The following is an 18,362-nucleotide window of genomic DNA, read 5'->3' as shown; positions in this document are numbered from 1 at the left end:
ATCTCCCAGTGTAATGAGAAAGACAACAGGCCAACAACTATATATACACAAAGAAAATGTAGATAATTAACAGAGGAAAGGCACTAGCATTAAGTTAGATCAGTTAAACTTCTTGTAGAAAGTGAGGTTTAACTGGGATTTGAAGAAAATCAGGGAAGCTAAAAGGTGGAGTTAAGGAAGAAGAGAATAACCGGGAAAATGTTTAGCCAGTCTATTTAAAAAGGAGTGGGCAGAAAGTCCAAAAAGTAGCAAATGAAGAAGGTAAAATCCCATCAAGACCTGGAGAAATAATAAGCCTTATCAGAACCTGTGAATCATGGTCATATGATACCAAAACTGAGAACAGCCCCGGGAATAGAGGAATACCTTAACAAATGTGAAATACCCAAACTAACAGACCAAAAGATTATCTTAGAAAAGGAAATAGGACTAACTATTAAGGAACTACCAAAAGGGGGCAGGGTGCATCCTGGAACTCTTGGTCCTGATGGATTCTATCAAAGTTTTAAAGAAGTTTAGTACTAATGTCATAATCTCAAAAACCAAGAAAGAAAACATGTCACCAGACTACTTTTATGAAAGATTACTAATAAAGCAAAGAACAAAAACTACTGAGTCTGTAGACTAGTATCACTGATTAATTTTTATTCAGATTTTTTGATAAAATCTTGGTAAACGTCACAGCAATTGAACCAAAAAAAATCATCGTGCTCAAGTTGGATTTATACCAGGGATGGTTTAACAGAAGGGAAAGAGTCAATGTAGTTAATCATATTGAGTAAAAAATATCCAAAACCACATGATTATTTCAATTGAGAGTCTTCTTTTTGAAAAAAAAAAATAAAAGGGAGAACTCTTCAAATTAGAGACCAGTTAAGTTTGACTGATTTTTTTGACATAATTCTTGGCTTGTGAACACTTAGAAAGTGAAGTGATGATTACTAATACTCAATGTAGCTTCATCAAGGGCAGGTCATTTCATTCTGACTTAATTACCGTTTTGCTGGATTGGTAAAACAAGGGAATGCCATAGACATAACATTCAGGTTTTTGCAAAGCATTTGACAGGTACATGCTATTCTTGAGACGGAGAGATATGGACTAGAGAGAAGGACAGTTAAGTGTTGAATGAATGGACTCAACACGTAGGTTATAGGTTGATGTTCAACTTGGAGAGAAGTCTCTAGCGGATTTTCCCAGGGATCTGGGTCCCGGCTTTTCTTCTTTTTGGGGGTTGGGGGGAGATGAGGACAGGGATGCTATGCTTATCAAATTTACACATGACACAGAGATAGCAAGGAAAGTTAACACATTGTATGACAGAATCAAAAGCCAAAGATCTCGAGAGGCGAGAATGCTGATTGCAATCTAGTAAGATGAAATTTAATAGAGACAAAAGTAAGTTCATAAGTTCATAGTGAATTGGAGGTTTTAGTGGACTACAAGTTTGATATAAGTTAGCAAAGTGCTTTGGTACCTAAAAATGAATGTGAATTTCAGCTTCATTGAGACAAGGATATTGTCCAGATAGAGGGAGGTACTATTGTCTTTTTGTATCAGGTCTGTTCAGATCACATCTGGAGCATTGTGCTCAGTTTTAGGGGCCATGTTTCATAAAGGACGTCTACAAACTGGAATGTATCAGAAGTCAGTGACCAGAATGGGGAGGACACACAGGAGACCATGCCATCTGAGAACCGGTTGAAGGAGCTTGGCATAGTTAGCCTGGAGAAGAGAAGAGATTTTTGGGGTGGTGGACAGGGAAGGGTTGGTGGTGAAGAGGAATGAACACAATTTTCAGATATTTGGAGGTATGGTGTGCAAAGCAGATCAGATTAGCTTTGCTTGCCCCAGAGGGCAGAACCAGGATCGGTGAGTTGAGACTGCAAAGGCAGATTCAGCATGACCTAAAAGAAAACCTTTTTTTAAAAATTGCTTTCTGGTACTTTTATTTATTGCTTTTAAAATTATTTTATTCTATTTTCTAAATTAACAAGCATTTATTTTCTCTCTTCAACTCCCCTGTTAAAAAATGAAAAATTTAAAACTTTGCAACAAACATCCATAATTAAACCAAATATTCTCTCAATGTTTATGTCTAAAAATGGATGTCTTGTTGTAAACCTTATTATGTCCCTTGCCTCTCCGTTGGAGGAGAATATTCTTCATCATTGTTTTCTCTGGGATCAGTAAATGGTCCTTGAGTTGATCAAAGTTCTTTCCAATAGTCTTCTGACTAAGTGCTCCACTGCTCCTCTTCTCTCCTTCCTCCATCCTGTCTCTCATGGCGCTGCTGTCTTCCTCATGGAGATATTTGATGGATTACCTGGCTCAGTAAGTAACAGGATATGCCTGCCCAAATTATCAATAACCTACTTAAGTTGACATTCAATGCCCTACCCAATTCATTTAACAACACTTAAAGTGCTTCTTCCAGGCAAATCATGGTGAGAAAGAGGCTTTCTGATCTCATCTTGTCCTCCCTTGCCTCTGTGACCTTCCAGGCCTGAGATTCACTCCATTAGAAACTCTCCCTGTTGAAATTCTCCTTTGCCCTCAAGGGCCAGCTCAGTTGGGTACACCCCTGGAAGGAGGTCTTTGATCTGCACAGCTCCAGGGAATCCCTTTGCCTCCTTGCCCAATGCTCTTCACTAACTTGTAGCATAATTAACATTCTTATTCATGCTATAATTATTTGTATTCATGGCTCATCCCTTTCTGATTCTGAAAGTTCCTTAAGGATAGAGGCCCCAATTTTTCACCTTCATAACCAGAGGCACCTGGCATTGGATCTTTTCCGTGTTACTGTCTGGATTGAAGTGAATGGACTTCACCCTCAGGGTGAGCCAACATTGTGACGTGGCAACCAAACCAGTAAGGGCCTCCTTAGCTTGTGGTCATGGAGGGTTACCCCCTTGAATGAGAGAGGAGGTCGTTCCTCTGTGTTCTGCCTGCCTCACTCGGACCACACCTGGTTCCCTTACTCAGTTCCATGAATTACATTTTTAGAAGGACATGGACAGGCTAGAGTATGTTCAGAAGAAGATGATCAGTCAGGATGCGGAAGGATTTAAAAACCATGGTCTAATAAAGAGTAGGAGGTGAAAGAATTAGGGAGAAGACTTATAAGGGACATGGTTGTAGATGTCCACTCTTTGGAGAGTTTTCATTCACATTGAAGGGGAAAGTCAATTTATTCTTGGCTCCAGAGGTTAGAGCTTTCGGACAACCGCGTAGAAGCTATGGGGGGCTGGGTGGGCTACAAATTTTTGCTTCTCAATAATAAATACAGTAAAATATTGAGTAGTTCTGTGGCCTCTAATGATATCAATACTGTTGGCCTTCAATCTAGAGAAGTATATGACCACTTTTTATGGAGCATTCATTGGACAATCAATGCTTCAAGTGGGAGTTAGGTCAGTTGACATTTGAAGACCCTTCTATCTGATTTTATGATTCACTTGGGATAGCCTTAGTGATTAAAGAAAAAACAACTTTAAGTTTCTGTTTCTTTTGTGAGATTTTACGATGCATTTCACACCCACCAAGGTTGTTAAATTTTTTTTTTATTTAATAAGTTTAAATGTCTGTCTGCAAATTTGGGTAAACGTGGGTAGAAAGTAGGATAGAAAACTCTCATCTGCTGCCATGATGCTGAAGAGAATGGAGGAGGAATGAGATAGGTAATGTCCAGTGTTTACTTCAGGGAACAAATACCTCTAAACTTTAGCTACCTGAGCATACCATTGTCGTCTAGATGCCATCCTTAATTAAGTTTAATGGATTTCAACTTTAGAATAATTCGCCAAGCCTTCCGTTGCATCTACTTGGCTGTTTAAATTACTGGGCTTATTAGGCCTTCCCGTTATCTCCAGTGAAATTCATATATTGATGGATCATATTACTCAATGCTTATTATTGCAGAAATTTGAAAGAAATCTCATTTATATGTCAGAAAAGATAGGAGTTTGAATTTATGAATGGTAATTCTGTTTCAAAGGAAAATGAATTTCCTTTTATGTACTATAAAATGTATTTTATCTGAGATTTGATAATAAAGCGATGAAGCTGATGACTGGCTTGCGGAATTAGGCTCGTTATTTTATAGTCTAGTTGGGGTGAGGGTTTGCATATGCACGAACCTGGGGTCTCACTTCTTGGGTACACCTCCTACCTCTGTCCTTTTCAGCTCGTCCAGGCCTTCTCATGCTGTGCAATTCTAATCCATGTCTTCTTAAATCTCCCACGCCACTTACCAAGTATCCCAGGTCACAGAAAGTGTTCCTAAGGAACTAAAATGTTTTACCAAAGTGTTTGTGTGCCCGAGTATTTGAAGTGAGAGATTAAAGCAGGAGGTTAATCTATATTCTTTTAATTAGAGGTATAAAGTAAGCTGAACTGTTGATTCTCAACAACAGTCCTCTTGGCAGTCCTGTTGAAAAGTGAGAGGATGATTTTAAACTGTAGGAAATAAATGAGATCACTTCCTCCTTCAGGCCCTGACCTGATCTTTTCCCCAAAGTCTTTATGTAAAATCAGATAAGACTTAGATACATACACATTTTCAAAAAAAAAAATATCTCATTTCACCAAAAATTTGAAAATTGACCCAGAGGAATTAGAGAAGACAAAATATTGGAGGTTTTTAGGACATTCTGTCCTGGATATGCAGGGATAGGATTAGATGTTTATCATGGGGACTGTTATTTGGTGCTGCTAGAATCATTGCTTTCCCATCTCTTCATGCCTTCATATAGTTCTTTTAGTATATGCTTTGTACTTGGTAAGTGTGTGCATATGTAATATATACACATAATGATGTGTGTGATTATATATCTTTATCATAAACTGATCTACTGGTCTGGCATAACTTGTTCTAAGTGAGCCCATGTTGGCTCCTAGTGATCACCTCCCCCTCTGAGTGTTCGTAAACTGTCCCTTTAATTTATTTCTAAATATCTGATCAGTGTGGTATATTGCAGTGAAGCAGCAGGGCGTTTGGGTTTGAATTGTGGCTTTGATACTTTCTTTGTAGCCACGGGCAAGTCACATCATCTGCCTGAGTCTCAATTCCCTCATCTGTGAATATGATAGGATAAAAAATATGAAAATATAATTATACAATTATATATAATGCAGTTATACGGTAGTCTAGATTATCTGTACTGTCTCCCTCATAGTCTTGTTGTGATGGAAGGGCTTTGTAAATAATAGTGCTCTGTGTATGTGTGTGTATACACATATGTATTATATGTATTTACATATTTATACATACACACATATGCGTAAAATTTTGCAACTATCATCAACAAACATTTGTTAAGACCTTACTATGTACCTGGCACTGTGCTAAACCCTGATGATACAAAGAAAGGCAAACACATGATCCTGCCCTCAAGGAGCTTATATTCTAATGGAGAGAGAAACACTGTGCAAACAGCTCTGTCTGTACAAGATACATACAGTGTCAATGGGGGGGGAGGGGCACCCTGTGTGGGCAGAATGCCTTGGGAAGTTAATGAAGCTTTGTTTTCAGTTTACTCTTCTGTCATTTGGTAAGCAGGAGGTGTAATAATTGAGTCACCCTTCTCTTTTGACAGATGTATGGATTCAGAAAGTAAAGAGCGGATGGCTTGTAAAGGAAAGATTGCAATATCAGGTATGTGAAACAGGGGCACATGATTCATAAGTTTAATGACTTTGTTCATACTATAATAAGTTACTAAAAGTGTATACTGGTTTTTGAATTCTTTGTAATGCTGTCAGGTTAACCTTCTTAAAACCCTCTTCTCATTCCATTGCTCCCCCACTTAAAAATTTTGAGAGGTTTTAGTGAGTGCCCCTCTGGAGCCTGATGCTCCAGGCCAACCATCACCCAGTCTAGAACTATCTTTTCAGTCTTACCTTCCACTATTGTATATTGTAAACATCTGTTTTGTCTGCTGCTTGCCTTGTTGCCAGTTCTCTCGGTTTCATGGCCCACCCATCCTATGTGCCGAGTCACAGAATCATAGGCAGACTTGGAAGGAACCATTTCTCAAGTATGGATCCTGTCCTTGTCTTCCCAGGATCACCCAGACTCTGCCTGAAGAACTCCAGGGATCCCAGTCATAGTAAAATGTTTTGCAAATATTTCATTTAATCCTCACGATAGTCCTGCAAGGTATATGCTATTTTTAATCCCCATTTTGCAGAAGAGAAAACTGAGCCTCAGAGGTTAAAGTGACTGGTCTGGATTGTCACTGCTGGGAAGTGTCTGAGGCAGAATTGGAGGTCAGATTTTCCTGTTCTGAGCCTATTGCACCACTTTGCTGCCCAGAGATAGGAAATTCTTTGTGCTCAATTGGAGCCTTTTATATATCAGGGCAAGTCTGTTTTTCCTACTTAGATGCCTCATTGTACCTCATTGTAGCACCGAGGTGTGACCCTAGTCCTAGTCAGGGGAGGGCCATCTCCAGCAGGTACTAACACCTGCTGTCAGAAAGGCTTTAAAAGTGATCCCAGCAGCAGACTTCCTCTTGTTTTTGAGGACCAGTCTAGCTAAGTTCAGAGAGGCTATTGCCAATCAGCCTGGCCACTTGGTGATGACTTGCTGGGCCTGACAGCCATGAAGAAAAATATTAAATGGCTCTGTGTAGCCGCACCCCTCCCCTCCTCCACTTTTAGAGCGCTGCAAAATAAGTCACAATTTTTGGACTGTCCCTAAATGAGAGATCTCTATCAGTGACCAACCATTGGACTCATTTCCAGAGGAAGTGAGTCATATAAAGCTTGACCTTTTCACTTGACTTGAAACCAGTTCAAAATTGCCATTCAGTGCATGAGTGACTCACAGGTTTTTCTTGAAAAGGCAAATAAAGGAGTTGGTTTTATTGTATGGATAAGCACATCAAGAAACAACTTCTTGAGACATTTGTTCATCTTTCTTAGCAGTGCAAATGATGAGCATTTGCCATTGAGCAAGACCATTGTGAAAATAATTGTTGCTTATGCACTGACATTTGGTTCAGAGAATGAACTTAATAAGACCTTGCTAATTAGATCAACATCATTGGGAAAACTGGAAAGCAGCGTGGCAGAAACTGTCCATAGACCAATCTTTTATACCATTTACCAAGATAAGGTCAAAATGGAGACGTGGCCTAGATATAAAGAGAGATATTACAGGAAAATTAGAAGAACATGGAATATATTACTTATCAGACTTATGGAACAAATTTAGGCATAAAGTGGATAATTTTGACTGCATTGCGTTAAGGAGTTTTTGTACAAATAAAATAAATGTAGCTGGGATCAGAAGGAAAGCAGAAAATCGAGGGAAAAATTTTATAGACAGTTTCTCAGGCGTCTCATCTCAAATATGTGAAGAACTTTTGTCAAATCTATAAGAATATGAGTCATTCCCCAACTGATGAATAGTCAAAGGATATGAACAGGCAGTTTTCCAATGAAGAAATCAGAGCAATTTATAGTCATATGAAAAAATGCCCTAAATCATTATTGACGAGAGAAATGCAAATTGAAAAAACCTTCAGATATCATTTTACATCTACCAGAATGGCTAAAATGATTGAAGGGAAAAGTGACAAATGTTGGAGGGGATGTGGAAAAATTGGTTCACTAATTCATCGTTGGTAGAATTGTGAATTGATCTGACCATTTTGGAGAACAATCTGGAATTATGCCCAAAGAGTTATTTATTAAACTTCTTATTATACCACTTCTTAAGTCTGTTTCCAAAGATGATTTATGGAAAAAGGAAAAGAACTTGTATGTTCTAAAATGTTTATAGCAGCTCCCTTTGTTGTGGCAAAGAACTGGAAATCGCAGAGATGCCTATCAGCTGGGAAAATGGCTGAAGTTGTGGCATATGATTGTGATGGAATACTACTATGATATAAGAAATGATGATCTCAGTGATCTTAGAAAAACATGGAAAGACTTGCACAAAGTAATAAAGAGCAAAACAAGCAGAACCAAGGGAATATTGTATACGGTAACAGCAATACTGTCAGAATGACTGAGTGAATAAGCTATTTGGACTATTATAAATACCCAAATTAACTATATAAAGGACATGTGAAGAAAGATACTATCTCCATCCAGAGGAAGAACTAATAACTGTATGTGTATATATATATATACACACATACCTGTATGTAATATATATTACATACATACATACTTACCATATATGACATATGTACACATATACATATATACATACACACATGTGGTGGCCAATGGGGGGAGGGGGAAGAAAAAAAGTACAAATTTACATAATTTTTATATTTTTAAAAGGCCGAGATACCGCCCTCAGAGGCAAGTACTCAAGGAGCAGTGAGAAGACCAATTTGGCTGTATTATCGTGTATACAGAAGTAATGTTTAATAAGAGTGGAATGGTGGATTGGGCCAAGTCTTGAAGAGTTTCAAATGCCAAACCTGGAGCTTTTTATTTAAACCTGGGAGTATTAGCAAGTGCCTGGAGTTAATTGAGTGGGACAGTGACATGGCCAGGCTGCATTTAGGAAAATTGGTTTGGCAAGTGTGTGCAGGATAGACTAAAGTAGGGATAAACTTATGGCACTTGAGAGACTAATTACAAGTATATGCAATAAATAGTCCAGATGAGAGATAATGAGTGCCTGGACTAGTATGGAGACCATCTGAGTGGAGAATAGGGGATGATGTGAGCTATGTCATACTGGTAGAAGTAACAGGATTTGGCAACTGTTTGGATGTGTGGGATATCCAAGAAAGAGAAGTCAGGCATAACTGAGGTCATGAACTTGGGTGACTGAATGGATGGTGGTACCCTAGACAGAAACAAGGAAGTCTAGAAGAAGCCTACATTTGCAGGAAAAAATAAGGAGTCCAGTTTTAGACACTGAGTTCCAGATGTCTATGGGAGATAAGTCCAATTTTTATGCTTCCAATAGGCTACTGAATATGTGAGGCTGGAGCTTCAGGTATAATCTAGGGCTATATTAAGAGACCTGGAGGTTATCTGCTTAGACCTGGTAATTAAAACCTATGTGAGCTGATGAGATGAGAGAAAGATAGAGGGATTTGGGGGTCTAGGATAGTTAGAAGATGCCATCTGGGTGATGCATTAGCAAAGAAGGAGGGATCAGACATCAAGAGAAAGCCAAGTCATGAAAATTCAGTTTTGTGTATCCAAGAGGAGAGAGTGGTTTATGCTACCTGGTGTGGTAGAGGGTCAAGAAAGATGAGAAGCCCATCACATTTAGCAATTCAGAGATCATTGAAAACTTTGAAGAGAGAAGGTGCAGAAAAGAAGATTCATAGAACCATGCAAGCACTAAATAAAATCACATCTTAGCAATGAAAATGACATTTTTTTTTGTTTCAGATTCCTATATTTTTAGGTACAGTCAGATCACTGGCTTCTAAGAGCAAAGGTCAAAATAAATACTAAAATAGATGAATGAATACAAAGTAAGGTGATATAGCATATAATTGAGATCTCTTTTTTGGCCTATTTAACAGGCTGTTAATTTCACATAATGAGAAACAGATACAAGAACAGACTTTGACACAGACTGTAACCATTACTAAAGGAAGTTTAGTCAATGTAAGTCACTTACCACAATGAAAATACTAAAAGAGCCTAGAAACTGTCTTGGGAAAAAATATTTGATCTTCATTTTTCTAATTAAATTTTATCCTGTTAGCTATAGCCCACTGGTCTGGCCTGCTGACATTTTTATATCTCTATTCTATCAGCCAATGCATTAGCTGCCCTTTCCAGCATTGTGACGGCCTTAGATTTTATTAGCATATCATTTGTGCCTTCATCCAAGTCACCGTAAAAATGTTGAAGGAAACAAGGCTAAGGATAGAACCATTCTATGACACTGCCCAGAAACCTTTCTCCAGTTGGTCATTAATCAGCATTATTTGTGTCCTAGCAGTCAGCCAGTTCCAAGCCTACCTAACTGTAGTTTCATCCAGTCCATACCTTATCATGAGAGACTGTCAAAATGCCTTACTAAAATCTAAACTACGTCTGTGGCCTCTCCCTGGGCTGTCTGTCTAGCAAGACTTCTTTTAAATAAATACTGGTTGGCTTTTAGTGGTTACCTCCTCCTTTGTTCCGTGTTGATGAATCATCTCTATCTGTTCTAGAATTTTATTTTTAAGAAGAAATTAATGTCAGGTTCACTGACAATAGTTTGAAGTATCTACTTTCTTTTTTTAAATTGAGACATCTACCCATCTCCTGGCTAGTGGCATCTCTTCTACCCACGCTTGTTCCTCTGACATTACCAATAGCTATTCAGTACTCATATCTCTAAGTTGTTTCAGTGCCTGTGGATAATAATGAAAGTGGACTAAGTGACTGGAACTCTTCCAGGTCGGCTATGCATGTACACCCTTATCATTGTCATCTTTTGCCTTCTGAGTCTCTTATAAGCATTTTGTTTGTCTTATTCTTCCCAGTATGAAGGTCATTTTCATTGGCAGAAAAGTAGAATTAACAAATGAATTGTACAGTTCATTTAAAAAAATGTTTTAATTCAATTTTACTTTCAATTCTGAATTTTTTCCCTCCCACATCCATTGAGAAATATACTTCAGTCTGCACCTCTTTATTTGGAGATGGATATTTTAATTTCATCAATAGTCCTCTCAGATTATTGTTGGTCATTGTGTTGATCGGAATTCTTATGTCTTTCAAAGTTGTCTTACTAATATTGTTTTTATTATATACGAATTGTTCTCTTGGTTCTATTCACTTCACTTTTTATAAGTTTGTACAAGTCTTTCAAGGTTTCTCTGAAATCATCCCCTTAATTTCTTATATCACAATAGTATTCCAGTAGTATCATAACTTGCTAATTCATTGCCTAACTGATGAGGTACCCTTTCAGCTTCCATTTCTCGACGTCACAAAAAGAACTGCTGTAAATACTTCTGTACATATGGCTCCTTTCTCTAGGGACATAGTTGGATGACTAGGCTCTCTTCTCTCTATGGCTCCTTTCTCTAGGTGACAGACTTAGTAACAGTATCACTGGGTCAAAGGGTATCCACGCTTTAATAATTCTTCAACACAATTCCAAAATGCTTTCCAGAATGGCTGGACCAACTCACAACTTCACCAGCAGTGATTGATTTATTTAGTTTCTAATTTTTAATCTTTACTTCAAAGGCCCTTTATCAGATGGCAATTTTTATTACATTTTGGTTGGTAAAAGATGCATCGAATATTTCTGCATTTACCTGAGGTTTTTAATGCCCTGATACATGATCAGTTTTGCCAAGGTTTCACCTTCTGATCTCTTATCATCTCAAGCACCCCAAATAGGCGCATTATCCCTTCCTTGGTAGCTTTTAACTTTGATTACATTGCCTTCTTGTCATTATCCTTTGAAGAACTTGTCATTCTGCTGTGTTTGTTCTGTTATTTGAGCTCGCTTCCATTTTTTTTATCTATGTCTCTATTAGATTTGCTTTAGTTGATCAATTATAAGCTGTTCCTCAAGTTCAGTTCCCTGATCATTCCAGGACAAAATGATCTCTATTTACTGAGTTTAAGTGGCATTTCCTTTTCCTGTTGCTCTTGTAACTTTTAGCAGAGATTTCTTATTTTCGTTATTTGAATATGTACTTTATCCTCCTAATAGAGCATAAACTCCTTGAGGGAAGAAACTGTTTATTGTATTCTATGTAACACCTATCATGCTGCCTCACAAATAAGAATTGAATATGTACTTTTATCTTCCTAATAGAACTTAAACTCCTTAAGGGGAGAAGCTGTTTTTTGTATTGTATGTAGCACCTATCATGCTGCCTCACAAATAAGAATTCAATAAATATTTAATCAACAAAATATTGTATATTTCTTTAAAAGGGAATTTCCAAAAAGATCTTGTACCTTTATGTCATGTGAGCTAATTCTTTTCTCCAAATGTCACCCTTCAGTGTACAAGGGTAATAGTAAATTACTGATTGGACCTTGAGTGACTCAGTGGAATTAATGCCATTCTGAAATAACTGATTTATAGCTAATGACAATCAAATAGGATTTGAGTATCATTGTACTAAGTACCTCCTGAAAGACTTTGCTTTGGACCTGGATTTTCCTTTGAAGACATAGCTCTCTCAGCTTTTGAGAAGCAAAGATGTTTTTACTTCCCTATTACTAAAAAACAATTTCTTTTTTTGAGAATTCAAATAGGAGAAATGTAGAAGCATGTTTTCCCCTGGTACATGATCCTTTTTATCCAAAGTTTAATTCCCAATCCAAATACTGAAGGCCTTAGGTAATGGATTGTCTTTTTCACCCTCGCCTAATCACTTTTTGGCACTGGATAGGGCATGTGGTGAATTTGAAATTATCAAATGACTATTTTGTTATAAGGTTTCATAATTTCTTTTTTCAGATATCATTGTTGTGCAGGAAACCTCCAATTCCTATTCCTGTTCTGCCAATTACAGGTCAGCTCTCCATTAACAAAGTAAAATGGATAATTGAAGCATTTATCCTTCTAATTTAAGTCAAACCCAAATTGTTCTATCTCACTGTCCACTCGATCCCCTCCTTTGGCTTCTGTTTTGTCTTCAGACAATAAGGGTTGGCAAGGCTGCCCTCTCCCTGTTGGATAGGAAGAGTGTTGTTGGGTTTTTCCCCAAAGCCATTAGATATTCTCCGAGATTTATGACATTCAACAGATGTGCCTTGCTTTATGGCAATAAATGTGTTTCCTAAAGGTCTGTAAATCACGCTTGTACAAATTGAATCATGGCTTATGTGAGCCAAAGGAGCTTGCTATTTAGAGGACTCTTCCCTGGAATCTTTTCACAGAAATGAGAAATCCATTCCTAGTGTGAATAATTAGTTCAGTTTACCTGTTTTCCTAGTTCTGATTTTTAGATCTCAGTTCCAATGCTAAGTTGAGATCAGAGAATAGAAGTGGAGCCAACCTAGGGAGGGGATGGTGATGACAGACTGATAAAGTTCTAATTGAACAGTCAGGGTCTCAGGGGGTCTAAAAGGAAGGCACTTCATAAGTGTATCCAGCTTAAATCCATACAGATTTGTAACTAATTAAAACTGACATAATTAATAGGTGTGAAAATTTCATGTGTAAACTTGGTAAGTGAGATAGAGGGAAAAAAAGTTTTAAGTAGAGATTAAAGACCTGCTTTAGGCAGTTTCACAGGAAATAAATTGCAGTAGAAGGTTGAAGCAATTATCTAGATAATTTAGGCAGAAATCTCCAGGTATTTCAGGCTGAAGCTCACTCTCCACCTGGCTTTGTCTGTAGACATAGTTGGATGACTCCTTATCCTCCTTCAGGATGGGGCCCATGCACCATTCCATCCACTCAGTGCCCACACGTGCTTCTCTATGCTGAGATTATTCTCAGACCCCAAGGAAGGATTATTGGTAGCCCCCATGAAGCAATGTCACTTTTTCCAAAGCAATGTGGAAAATCGAAAGGGCTGTCCAAATAATTCAAACAAAAACAGTTTGGGATTCCCTAGTTCAGGAGTGGAGAACCTGAGGGCCTTCTAGGTCCTTGGATATGACCTTTTGACTGAATCCAAGTTTTACAGAAAAAATTAAGAGGATTTGTTCTTTGAAGTTTGGATTCAGTCAAAGGGCTGCACGTGAGCACTAGAGGGCCACATGTGGCCTTGAGGCTGCAGATTCCCCACCCCAGTCTAGTTTTAGGGTCTCTGGAAGGAGTATTATAAAAACCTCACATCTGGAATTTAAAGGAGGTTCTGTTCAGGTGTTGGCTGATACCGAGCCCAGCATTCTTTCTTTCTTTTTTTTTTTAAAGTCCTCTCATTTCACTTGCTCATAAATGGCTTTGACCATTTTCCATCATTCTGGCTGCATCAGTTTGCCCGTGGTGCCTCTCATCAATATTTTGCATATTGGTGAGAGCCTTGGGATAGGTAGAAGTAGATGCAGCCTGAAGAGCGAAGGTCCAAAGCCGCTCCTAGACTGGGAGTCAGAGGCACGGTTACTGTCGATGGTACCTTGTGCAAGGCATGCTACCTCCATGGATCCCAGCTTCCTCCTCCAAGGGCCCTGTGAAATCTTAGAAGGAGGTGTAGCAAGAACAGTCCTGGGTGCTCAAGTCACTTAAGCTCTCCTTCTAGCCTTAGCATTCTTTGAGTCTACGAAATCATAATACTGCTGCCCTTTACATTCCATTCCATTTGTTATTAATGCCTACACAAAACAGAGATTCAATGAATGGGTTTTCCCAGAGCCAATCTACTTTTCGAGTACAGAATATCAAAAAATGAAAATATTACATTGTAAATTTATTATAGTTCTTTCCTGAGTAAGAGATGTTATGTTATTTTTAGTAATCTTTCATTAATATTAAAGGCTAGTAAGATTTAAAATTTTCTAACTTAGCACTTTTCTAAAAAAGCAAAATGGTAGCTCATACTGGGACATTAAATAATAAACTTTCTTCCGGCATTAGTAGTCAGTATCTATTATGGAATTCACAGGCTAAGATTACTTCAAGGTATGAAGTCTGGAAGAAAATTAGTACACGTAGTCATTTCTTTTTTTTTCCCCCTCTAGGTATTCGAATACCATTAATGTGGAAAGGCTCTGATCATTTCAGTTATAAAGAAGGTATGTGTAAAAATTTTCTTAGTTTAAATCAAACGTGGGATTATTGAAAGCCGGTCTCTTTCTACAATGAGATACAGATATCATTTGATTAATTGAAAGAATTTTGCTGAATTATTTAACAGACTGATACCGTCTCTTAGTTGTAACTTTCCACCAATTAGGATTATGCATATCTAGTATATTTTTGGTTGTTGCTGGGAAAATGTGCAAAGCTATAGTTATGGTTAAAGTAAATAGGAGAGAAGTCATGAGAGGAAGAAAGTTGATATTTATAATTGGACTGGCAGCTAGAAATACTTTAATGCCTCTTTACTTATTTATAACTCATTCCAATATTTCAGAATATGTAGCATAGGGGAGGGAAAGAATCTGCAGCTTAGTCTCTGATTTTCAGCATTTCATGGCGTCTTGGATGGTTTTTACAAATTCATGTACTTTCCAAGGTCACGGAGATTAACCCCAAATCATTTCCAGCTGTTATCCAACATAACATTCACCTTTGTTGTCAATGAGTTCAGAAAGCCCATGAAGGAAAAAAAAGACCAAAGATCTTTTATCTAGTTCACTTTTTCTACTATATTATATTAGCATATTTTTCTGCTGATTGTTATTTCTTTAATAACTGGATCACATTAAGCATGATTAATTTTGCATGGAATGTCTGAAATTTAGTTAGTTTTCTATTATTCCCTTTAAGGAGTTATAGACACCTTTAGAAAAGATCATGTGTCAAAGTGGAAGATTGTCTTTCCAATGATTGCAGCAGAATCTCCCTTCTGATTTGCTACGTCAAATCTCCTTTATATGTGTTTAGAAACCAGATAACTCAACTTGTTGAAATTATGTCCAAATAAGCATAAACAGGTCTGAAGTGAGAAGAGCACCAGCAGAGTGACTCTCCTGGGACTAAAATACATGAGCTTTTTATTGGTTCATGGACTTTGTAAGATCAATCTTGGCAGCTTAGCAATCTCTTGTTTACTTGACTGGTTTTCAGCTGTGTTCCAGTTAGATGAAGTTGTGGAATAGTTAAGTTCCAGAAAGATGAGACATTGCTGTGTATTGTGGAGCCGCTGGACTAATTCAACAACAAAATGTGAAGTAGGATACAGGCAGTGTTCAAATTAGATTACCTGTGTCCCCAGTGCTTAAAGTGTTCATCCCTTACACAGATGTTTCATTGGCCAGAAGAGCTTCTCTCCTGGTGATTTTTGTCACTGGGCTTTCTCCCTCCTCCCTCTTTAATACCTGTCCCTCACTATAGCCTTGTTCCCACTTCTTCTCCCCTAGCTCTAGAAGCTGGCTTGGCCCTGGTGAGGAGGAAACATGTCAGTTTGCTGCTCATCCTTACCTTCTACACCCCTGCTACTCCCTAGAACCATCACCAACCTTCTACTCCACCTCTTTCCTTTCTTCCATAGAGAACATGCTATAAAATAACTGCCAAGGATAGACTGGATCTTACTCTGAATTCCCAATGAGTCCTTGTCAAAGACTCAACCATAGTATTCCTCCAGTCTATCTGCCACATATAATATTGATTCTGTGGGAAAATGTGCTTTAAGTTTCAAAAATACAAACGTTAGCACACACCCTTTGTATAAATTGGGTGCTACTTTGTATTGTGTTATTTATGAAAATAAGGACTTTTGGGGATAATGCCTTCAATTTCTACTTGCATTTTTAAATTATCATACTTAAGGGACAAGCTTATTATTATGACTTAGCTTCATTTGCTAAAATATTGTTTTTTGTTTTTAGGATCACAGCGCTATGCCATTTTTTGTTTGTTCAAGATGGGAGCTGAAATTTTTGACACCGACATGGTGATTGTCGATAAAACAATCACTGACATATGTTTTGAAAATGTAACTGTATTGTGAGTATTTTTCATCTTCCAAGACTAAAGACAGGCTAATCTCTTATTTAAAAAGGCATAACAGCATATGACTTAAGAATTCAGGTTCTGAATTATTTGGGAGGCAATAAGACATTTTATTTCTGCTTAAATACTTTTCAGGTAGAACACATGCTGAGAAGTAAATTTGAAAATAACATGACTACAGAGAGAATACATCTCTCCATTAATTTAAAACAATTTTTAAAAATTTGAATATAAAATGCTTTATGTGGAAATAGTATATTCTTAACAACGAATATTAAAACTTTATTGAATTGGATCAGTGTCTATAAAATTAACAAGGGCTCAGTTTCTAGATCTATTCCCATAATTAAATTATACCTTCTTTAGAACTTCATAAAAATAATATTTGTTATTAGAGCAGAATCTCTTAACTTTATTGTGTCGTGGACTCACTCAAGGGTGTGCTGGAGCCAGCTCAAACCAGCTTGTAGGAACCAATTGTAGGAACTAGTTTCAGTGTGAGCATTTATACTTCAGAGATGGGACAAATAGTACAAATCACAGCTTGATTTATTGTTATTGCTCAGACATAGAAAAGTGATGGAGAAAGAGGTACTGATGCAGATTAAATTTCTATCATGTACGTTTCCTGCCCCGCCCCTGCAGCTCAAAATTGGTTGTTAAACATTTACCCGTACACTCCTGCATGGTCTGGTGAAACTTGTGGAGCCCTTCTCCAAATAATGTTTTGAAATACCTAAAATAAAATATGCAAGATTTCAAAGGAAATCATACCATATATCAGATATATCATTTGATATAAAAAATATGTCAAAATGTCAAATATTTTTGTCAGATTTTTTAATAGTTTATATTAAGGATTCAAGTTAAGAACCTCTAGATAGAGTCACATTTGGTCTAAGGCAAGTGCATCCTGAGTCCCAAACAAGGAGGCTCTTCTTATTATTAGGTAAGCTTGCCTCCACAGTGATATGGGGACAACAACCACTTGATCTAGTGACTTCTCCTTGTCTATTGATACTTTTTTTTCTGATACTACAAAAGAATAAAAAAGAATTGTAGTGATGCTCAAGGTTTGTTTACAGGTTTATTACTGTCAGAATATAGAACCACATAAGATTCCTTTGGTAGGCTTCAAAATCACTGTTGACTAAAAGAAAGCTCTTCCAGCCCCTTTTAGATCCTCTTGGCCCCCATCATTATGTGATTCCTATTTATTTCTAGAGTCTCAGAAGCCTGATAGCCCCTGGACCTTGTGTTTTTGTCCTGCTAGTTACCTTCTCCACTCTCTGTGGAGCCACAGAATAACAATAGCTCTCATTTCTCTAGAGTGATAGGCACCCTTTTGTTCAATGAGGTAGCTTCTACAGGCATTATAATCCCTATTTTACAGATGCATATACTAAGGCTGAGAGAGGTTAAGGGAGTTCCCTTATGATCACAGAGATAGTCAGTGAAAGAGGCAAGATGGACACCCAAGTTTTGCTTGACCTCTGTGCATTGCACATGATTTTCCTGCTTTTAAGATGACCACGGCCCAACATGTGTGGTCCTAGGGTCAAGTGTTCTAATGGTAAGTTATAGGGCTTATAGCTCTTTAATCCTCTTCCTGTATTATATTTTACACACAGAACTCAAAACAGAGAAAACTCACATTATTACCATCAGTAGCAAAAACGGGTGTAACCCAGGTCCTGTCTGAATACCGAAGGCATTACCTGGACAGATCATGCCTTAAAAAACACTCCTCTAAAAATAGTCTGGAAGTTGAGGAGCAAGTATCTTCTTTCAGGTTACCTGAGATTATTTTCACCTCCATTAACAGATATTTCTTATCCCC

At 37.6% G+C, this 18,362-nt stretch overlaps 1 protein-coding gene across 1 annotated transcript in view; it reads left to right on the top strand.

Annotated features, from left to right (window-relative positions):
* RTKN2 (rhotekin 2) overlaps positions 1 to 18,362 on the top strand; it is a 74,041-nt gene that overhangs the window by 15,997 nt on the left and 39,682 nt on the right. Inside the window, exons 5-7 of the mRNA XM_036736459.1 lie at positions 5,601 to 5,659; positions 14,584 to 14,637; positions 16,399 to 16,516. Coding sequence (XP_036592354.1) covers positions 5,601 to 5,659; positions 14,584 to 14,637; positions 16,399 to 16,516 — 231 coding nt within the window. The remainder of the gene's footprint in view (positions 1 to 5,600; positions 5,660 to 14,583; positions 14,638 to 16,398; positions 16,517 to 18,362) is intronic.

Source organism: Trichosurus vulpecula, chromosome 8 (genome assembly GCF_011100635.1).
Source record: "Trichosurus vulpecula isolate mTriVul1 chromosome 8, mTriVul1.pri, whole genome shotgun sequence".
Taxonomy (NCBI): domain Eukaryota; kingdom Metazoa; phylum Chordata; class Mammalia; order Diprotodontia; family Phalangeridae; genus Trichosurus; species Trichosurus vulpecula.
Note: the sequence above shows the minus strand (reverse complement) of the source record. Positions and strands in the feature narration are given on the sequence as shown.